The following is a 9186-nucleotide window of genomic DNA, read 5'->3' as shown; positions in this document are numbered from 1 at the left end:
TTATTAATGATTTGCCTACCTGAGATGAAAGCACTTTAGAAAGGGGAAATGATGTCGTCCAAGAAGGGCTTAATTCTATCAACAAGAATCCTAGGGATGATTTTATAGAGAAAATTACAAAGGCTTAAAGGTATGAACTTGTTAATCGAGTCTGCATTCCCACACCTTGGGATGAGAGTGATAAATGTTTTATTTAAAATTCCATTCATTTTTCTTAAGTGAAAGAATGCTTTAATTACATTTGTAGAATAGCCAATGATGGGCCAAATTTTTTAAAGAAAAGAACATTGAGCCCGCTTTCAAATCCTTCCTTCATAGTTCATGGAGAAACCTGGGCCTTTGGATTGGAGACGGTTGTTTTGTCAATAACACAAAAAGTTGAGGGTAACAAGGGAATGTGAATTTGTGTGCGCTCTTATATAGGGCAGACGAAACCCTAGTACAAAAACCCTTTCATCCTCTGCATCCCCTCTCGCTCTCTGCTCTATCTCTTTGTTTTCTTCGCAGGTTGCAGGTAAGCCAGCTCTCCCTCAGAAGCCGCCATGGGTCGAGTTCGCACCAAGACCGTGAAGAAGTCTTCGCGGCAGCTGATTGAGAGGTACTACTCTCGGATGACCCTGGATTTCCACACCAACAAGAAGATCGTGGAGGAGGTCGCCATCATTCCCTCCAAGCGTCTCCGCAACAAGATCGCCGGCTTCTCTACCCACCTCATGAAGCGAATCCAGAGAGGCCCGGTTCGTGGGATCTCGTTGAAACTCCAAGAGGAGGAGCGCGAGCGTCGTATGGACTTCGTTCCTGATGAGTCCGCCATCAAGACGGATCTCATCGAGGTCGACAAGGAGACCATCGACATGCTTGCTGCTCTCGGAATGGCTGATCTTCCCGGCGTCGTCAAGCAGGCCGAACCAGCTCTCGCTCCTTCGGCATTCGCTAGGTCCGGTGCCCCTGGAGGAGGTCCTCGGCGATACTGAGCTGTTGAGCGTTAGTGAGTTGAATGGGAAGAAAGCTAGGTCCCCTCTTTTCGGTTCCCTTTTTTTGATAGTTGTTACTGTTATTGTAGTTGGGTCCATTTGATTTCGTTTCTAAGATGAAGAAGAATATGGGTTTAATTTTGGACATTGAAAAGGACGACGTTTTGGTTGTTTAATTGCAGATATTTGATGTTTTGATTGCATTGAAAATGGAGCAATTGTCATTTATCTTGAATTTCGTTTTGTGTGCATTTGATACATACACGATAACGGGTGGAATTTCTTTTAGTTAATTGGTGGGAGAAATTAATTGGTTACTGGATTCGCATTGATCTTTTTTTATTCTTATGATATGATGCGGATTGGATGTGATTCCTAATATTGCTGCGAGAGGTTAAACAGTGTATTTAGATTTTAATATTGTTTAAGCTTTGTTGTTTCTTGTATCTGCATTGGGATGGACTCTTATTTAATGGTCTTAATTGGTTTGTGTCATTGATATGTGAAAGATGTGCTTGCTTGCTTGTCTTCTGATTTGAGCCCAACCCCTTTTTCTTTTATTTCCGTGTTGGGGTTTGTTCACTGAATTGAAATGTATGAAAGCAAGAACAAATGATTTGTTGAGACAGAACTGGTTTGTTTGGTTATGACATTCACAGGATTTGGTGGTTGCTCGGGTGTAATTTAATGTATTGGGACCTTATTATCCAATGCCCTTGTATATAGCCTGCTATGGAGGGGCATATCCTAACTTATTTGGAGGATTACAGTCAAAGTTGATTAATTCCATTTCCTTTTTTTTACAGTTGCCCTAGGTTCTTTCTGATCGAAAGTCTGAAACCATTGGTTTATCAAAAGCTATTGGTGTATAGGGTGAGTTGCTGGTGGGGCTGTTTAGTGTAGTGCCGTTAGATTCTGATGGCATAAAAACAATCCGAAAGCTTGCTGTGTTACTGGTTTACAGTTAGTGAATTACTCATTCAACTCAAAAACCGTCCAAAAAGCATGTCCTAGAAAGCTTCGTCTGTATCTAGTTCACTGGTCCAGCCGACTGATCCAATCCAGGTCAGATATCACTGGTTTAGGGTTCTTGAATGCCTGCTTGTTACTTTTTTGTTTAGAACCAACAATCTTTTAACCAATGTGGTGCTGGAAGTAACAAGCAAGCTCTCAAGAACCATGTTTCTGAGAAGATATCACATATCATAGGAAGACAATTTTCCAAGTAATCATCTTGTTACTTGTTGCTTAGACCCATTTTTGTTGTGGTCAATTAATCTTCTTCTGTCAGTGAGTGGCATTCTGAGAGCACATGATCAGTGAGTGGTTATGTGAGTGCATGTTTGATGCAACTTGATGTGGCGACTGTATTGCCATCCTTGAATTTGAAACCAGTTTATTCATTTATAAAAGAGGAACCTTATCCAAGTTTAACTAGGGTGTTAACAGACTATCGCTAGAAGAGGAAAGTTGGGTCTTTTGATAGCTGAACGGATAAATGAAGTCACACATGTTCCTAAACCGAAATCGATAGCAAACCAACGAGGAATGGGTGGCGGAGGGAAATGAATACCAGAACGGGTTGCAACATTGTGAACTTGCGTGGGTGGTGCTGTAGTCCTGATGCCAGACCGCCGCTATCCTTTCATGAACATTCCAAGTTTCCAACTGTTTGCACAGCCGAGGTGACCTTTCTTGCCTGGGATCTCCTTCCTTGATCCGTCATGGCACCCTGAAATCCACTCCAAACTCTTCTCATCACCTTTCAAGTGAGCAAACAGGTAAACCACATTCAACTGAGAAACGAAATGAAACATAACAAGTATCCCAATTGAAAAGAACTGAAAACATGATCTCAGCTGAGGAAATCTAACTAGGGATTTGCACCTTGAAATGGAGGGAAGAGCATACCGGAATTAAGCGAGCTGTAGTATCTCCCCGCCGGAAACCCATCAAGGAGGAAAAACGTAAATAGCAATGCTGCCAAAAGCTTTGCCGGTGAACTGGCCATACCGGCGTGGAGGAGAAAAGGATGCTCGACTGAATGAGGCGTCCCTGTATGGGTGAGAATTTATGTTAATGCATTGGGATTTGAGAAGCAGAGACTAGCTTTTAGAATTTAGAGTAATGTTTGACTGTTTACTATGAATTCCTTTTATGCGATTGTGAGTTTAATTTGTTTATTGCTGCCATTGAAGGCCCGCCCGGAGGTTGCAAGTACAAGACTGAAACAACTAAGGTATGTGTTTGGAAGTGTGGATGTTTATTGATTACATGTTTTGTACTTGATATGTTCGGAAAATCGAGAAAAACAATGATGAACCTGTTTAGTGACACTTAGGCACCATTAGACGTTACATCAGCAAAATAGTGAATAAATGCCTATCGGGGGAAGTGCTAAAGTGAAGCTTCCCCCAATGGTAGACGTGCACATAAACCAAAGTCTACTTTTGCAATGTGTACGGATTCACATAATGGGTGAAATGTTGAAGCGGCGCCTATGTGACAACGTTTATTCAATAAATGTCCAATGTTTCAAACACATGCTAATTTACTCGTCAACAAAGCGCTAGTTTAGTTTATAGAGTAGTATTTTATTAAGGCAAATGCAGAGTTGACCATTGAATCAAAGGTCGCCATGTGGAACCTAGGAACCTAATAAACTAGTAATAAAAAAATAGGTATCTTTGATGGTAGGTGAAGACACCTTCGGTTGGAAGTAGGCTTATAAACGGATCGAATTCGAACCAAATCAAGTTAGATTTGATTATGATTCCTGATATTCAAATTCGATTCAATAATTGATGGATATTCAAAACTTAAGTTCCAATTCAATTTTGATTACTAAGTTGAATATTCGTTTCGTTTCGATATCTATTGGATATTTAAAACTTAGGTTTGAGTTCAATTTCGACTACTAAGTTGAATATTCATTTTGATTCGAATTCAGTTGATTAAAAAAATGGTAATCTAGCAAAGATGGTAAACCATGGCAAAGACAAAAATCAAAATCTAAACATGTAAAAAGAAAAAAAGAGATCATGAGGGTTCTTAAAAAATTATGATATGATATAGAGTCCTTACCTCAAAGCCCTGATAGAACTTTCCTTCACCCACTAGAGCAAAATGAACCTTGCATCTTGAATCTTGATGGCGTCCTATGTCCTTTTGATTCCAAACAATGGTAGTGATAGGTGACAATGGTGGTATTAGACTTTAGACCAAGAGGGCAAGAGAGGCAGGGGAGATGGAGATTAGAGAGTCATGTTGAAGATGGTGCCGCGGTGGGTAGGGGTGGCAACGAGCCGAGCTTTTCACGAGCTGCTCGAGCTCACTCGACTCGGTTTTAGTCGAACTCCAGTTTGAGTTTGAGCCCAATTCAGTGTCTCGATTATTAAACAAGCTGAGCTCGAACCTACTAGATGTATACATACATTTGCATAAATGCATATTATACTTGTATAATTTTAGGATGGGTTCATTGACCAACCTGAGCACAACCTAGGGCCAATCCCAACCCGAGTGCATCAAATTACAATTCGGGCTAGGCTTAGGTTGGGAAGATTGGGCTTGACCTTGAGCTCGGGCCTTAAGCCCAAATTTTAGGTTTGGGCTTGGGTTGATCACCCAACCCGACTCGCCCAACTTGCACCCTTAGGCGACTAATTTGGTGGTTGCTTGGGCTAGGTGGTGGCCATAAGGTTAGAGTTTAGAAATCTTAATACAAATCGAAAAATAAAGAGGAGAGGGAGAGCCGGGTTAGGTGGGATTTTGGGAGGGGGAATGTGTAAAGTTTAATGTTATATATATATATATATATATATATATATATATATATATATATATATATATATATATATATATATATTGAACCAAATCAATGCATTCAAATTCGATTGAATATCCAATTCGAACTATCTGAGTTCGATCTGATTATGTTGAATATCAGATTTTCAAATACTGCTTACAGGCCTAATGGGTTCAAGGTCTTGAAAGACCATTTTTTTCTAATTCAGGACATGATTAAGAAATTGAAGAAACAATTTTCTTATGATATTTCATAAGACACACGACATCTTGGTTTGCATTGTTTTTTCATAAAAAAGAGTAAATTTCTGAAACCTCCCCTAGAGTTTCTAACCATAGCAGAAATCTCTCCTAAAGTTTGGCAATCACAATCACCTCCCTTGAACTTTCTAGCATAGTTGCAAGTAGCCCCCCTCTGTTAGAATACTCCAACAACAGACACAAAATGACTAAAATACCCATGCAATTACTACAAAGACTAGTTTTACAAAAAAGAAAAAACAATACAAACTTTATGAACAACAAAAAAAAAAGAGAATTTAAAGTTGTAGCTTTCCCTTTGAGTAATTGATATGAAGAGTAAATTTGGAAAATAAATCAATATTAGAAAAGAGGTTGGAGGTATTTGGAGTAGCGATTGATATGAAGATAAAATTTGGAAAATAAACATTTTGGTCAAAAGTAACTACATGGGTATATTAAACATTTTCATGCCTCTTGTTATAGGATTCTAACAAAGGGGGTGTATTTGCAATTGTATTAAAATGTTCAGGGGAGGTAATTGCAATCACCAAACTTTAGGGAAGACTTTTAGCAAAGGTTAGAAACTCTAAGGGAGTTTTTTACTTAAATAACATAAAGAGCATAATTGATAATCAATCTCATGACATGGTCTTAAGCCATGGTGCTTGAAGGCCAAGTGATTCAACTAGCCAGCCTTATTGTTTGTACCATACCAAATAAAGATCTTGTTAGGACTGTTGACGTTATACAATGGGTTAGTTAGAACCCACAAACCAAACAGAATTGGGTCTGCCGTCTAGTTCTAAATCATGTGTTTGGATTATAGTATTAAATTAAAACATGTTCATGCATATATTACAAAGATGTATACGCCTAGTGTTATTCCTTTGTTTCTCATAAGATGCTTGTAATATTATGGGAGATCATTTCCAAATAGTGCTATCAATAGGTTGGCTCGGTCTGGTCCAGTTTAGGTTAGATCTAGTCTAGATTCGATAGATAAATGTGCAGAACCAGTTCTGGAACCAGACCTCGTATAGGCTATGTAAATATGTAATAACAAATGTAGAATCAATCCAATTACTATTTGGAACATTGGTTTATTCATCATTGATTCGGGCGGTTGAACTGCTTGACCTGAAAACTAGTCATCTATTTAGTTCCATTTCCTCCTCGGCCCATTCTTTTGCAAAAAACCGTTGAAGACGGTTTAACGACTAAACCATTTGGTTTAGACAATGATTCATGGTTTAATGTAAAATATTTATATTTTTTAAGAATTACAATAACCACAGAGGGAGCCAAGGAGAGTAATGTTTTTGAATTGTCGTTGACCTGGATGGTTGGACTGTTTGGCATGGGAACCGTCTAAGCAACCGATTTCGTTTCACCCTTAACCCGTTATTTGGCCAAAACCGTTGACTTGATTAGTAACCCGTTAACTTAGGTGGTTGAATTGCTGACCCATTTAATCCAAACAACGACTTTTGGTCATTTTTTATTTTAATTATTTAACCTTTTTTTAATTTGAAATGGGCCATCCATTCAAACCAGATGGTCGAACCACTGACTTGAAAACCAGTGGCCAAAGCAGTTTCGATTCCAGCTCGATCTTTAAAACATTGAAGGGGAGAGATAGAGAGAGAGAAGGGATCTCATATTGGTGATAGTGAACAAAATGTCTGCTACTCCTATTTCCATCGCCAATGTTGCCATATACTCCTCTTTTCTTATTCTTTCTTTTTCTCCGTCTTTCTCAACTCTCTTATCATCCTCTCTTCTCTAATTAATCTCTAATAGCGTTATATATATAATGCTATTGTATATCATTGTACATTTAAATTAATGGTTTAAACTATATTTGGATGTTTAAACTGTTGACCCGAGGTGGACAAAGCGGTTTTTCTTTTGGATTGGTTTTAAAACCTTGATTGAAACTATTGGATCTGACCTAATAAGACCTGATTATAATTGAAAACTATACTTTTAGCCTGTAATTTAATAGTAAAATACTTATTTAGGTGCATTCAGATGACGTTTTCAAAGCATTAAGGGTTTAATGGAAGAAGTTGATGTTAGTGTGAGACCCACAAGGACAAAAAAATTTGGCCCTACGTTGTGGTTATTGAGGGTCCCTCATGGTTAGGATTTCTATTCACTTAAGTCAAGGATGATAAGCCCTATAGTCTCTCATATTGTGAGCTACAGAAAGTTCATGACCGGGGCAAAAAGGAATTGCCATCATTTTTTAGAGGAAAAGACATTTATTTTAGTTGCAAAAAGTTAATTTTATTTTCTTGATAGTGATTCCATTTCTCTACAGAAAAGACACTTAACCAAGAGATCTTGGATTCGAATGGATTGGGAGAGGAAATTTGTTAGACATCATTCTCTATAAGCTGTTGTGGCACCCAACAACATGGTCAGTACTATTTAAGATGCATCTTTTGTTGATTGTGGATGTTCAAGGATCATTGGTGATTTTGACTTGGGCAAGAAGTTATTGACATTGAAATAAAGAATCCAAAAAAATAAAAATTGAAGTGACATAGTGCTTGAGATGGCCAATGCAGTCAATTCGAATGAGGTTCAACACTAACAATAGAATAAGGGTTCTATAGAAAATGTCACTTCAACCAATGAGGGGAGTGAAATTTGAATTTGTTAGAAAGATGATAGAAAATATATAAGAGATTAATGTTGAGACTGGTTAGGTGGTTGAGAAAGAAAATTATATCTAATTGTAAAACTAAACTAAAAAATAACTAGAAAAAGAATCAAATGAAAGAGAAGGCCCAATAGGTGGCAAAATATAGCCACCTATTGAAAACGTGGGAGCAGAACATTGAAATCCTTATAGATCTCAACAATGGGGCTTTATCAACCTACTTTGATACTATGTAAACTATTAAAGAAAATGCAAATTCTTTACTACTTGTATGAAGATGTTGACATTCCACATACATGCTGATTAGAAATCGACAAGAAAGAAGTGAAGAGTGGGAGAGAATAGAGAAGAGGAGAAGAGAAGAGAATGAGAAAAAGGGGTGTAACAAGTTGTGGTATTACCACCCTATCATTAGCATTTATATGTTTTTCATAATAAATTATCAAGACAAATATACCCCTGTTTCCTAACAAGAGATAATAATGCTAAATAAAAAAAGCATAAAGAACATGAAAAATAGCATGAACATATGATGAATTACATAGAAACAATTACTATACAGTGTTTTTATACTCGCCCTTAAGTTGGGAAAAGATTTTTATAATTCCTCACTTGCATAAATCTGTCACCAACTTGACCTTTGAAACCATTTTGACAAAGAGATCAACAAGTTGCATATCAGATGTAATATAAGGAAGGAACCTTTCTTGAGAAGTTACTCTTTCTTTGATATGTTTGGTTTTGTCATGCTGTATTGAATTATGAGCAATAGTAATGGTGTCTTGATTATCCCAATACAACATTAAGGGCTTTTTATACTCAAGTCCAAACTTTTCATGAAGAGATCTCAACTATAATACTTTAGATACATAATTAGTCATGGATCTGTATTCTACCTCTACATTGGAATGGGTAGAAACATTTTATTTCTTACTTCTCTATGAAACAAGATTTATTCCAAGGAATATATTATCTACAGGTGGATCTTTTATCACCAACAGATCTGGCCCAGTCTACATCTTTGTACACCTCTAAGTTTGTTTGACCATTTTTCCTATAGAGTATATGTTTTTTTGGATATTTCTTCAAATATACAAGATCTTCTCAACTGTTAGTATGTTGGTTATTTGGGGGAGTGCATGTATTAACTAACAGCATTGATAACATAAGAAATATTAGGTTGTGTCAAGCAAAGATAAAGTAGTTTCCCAACTAACCACTAAAACATAACCTTATCTTCAAGAGGTTTACCATCTTCTACACTCAACTTATGATTTTTATCAATGAGTGTATTAGTATAATTAACTCTTAATTTCCTAGCTTCCTCCAAAAGATCAATGACATATTTCCTATAGGAAACAAAGATACCATGTTTATACTTAGCTACTTTAATTTTAAAAAAAATGTGAATCACCTAGGTCTTTCACCTTAAACTCCATGTTTGATAACTGTTTGAGTGAACCAATCTCACTAGTGTCATTACCAATCACCATA

General features: G+C 37.2%; 1 protein-coding gene across 1 annotated transcript; it reads left to right on the top strand.

Moving 5' to 3' along the window:
• Positions 1-438: 438 nt before the first annotated feature.
• Positions 439-1209, top strand: LOC104601439 (small ribosomal subunit protein eS17-like). Its single transcript, XM_010264762.3, has one exon. It carries the CDS (start codon positions 543-545, stop codon positions 972-974), a length of 432 nt encoding a protein of 143 aa, XP_010263064.1. The 5' UTR covers positions 439-542; the 3' UTR covers positions 975-1209.
• The last annotated feature ends 7977 nt before the right edge of the window (positions 1210-9186 follow it).

The sequence above is a fragment of the Nelumbo nucifera genome, chromosome 2 (genome assembly GCF_055504915.1).
Source record: "Nelumbo nucifera cultivar China Antique chromosome 2, China Antique-T2T, whole genome shotgun sequence".
NCBI lineage: Eukaryota > Viridiplantae > Streptophyta > Magnoliopsida > Proteales > Nelumbonaceae > Nelumbo > Nelumbo nucifera.
Note: the sequence above shows the minus strand (reverse complement) of the source record. Positions and strands in the feature narration are given on the sequence as shown.

What these genes read in the sequence shown, in the direction of transcription:
- LOC104601439 (XM_010264762.3), top strand. Translation starts at nt 543, where the DNA reads ATGGGTCGAGTTCGCACCAAGACCGTGAAGAAGTCTTCGCGGCAGCTG.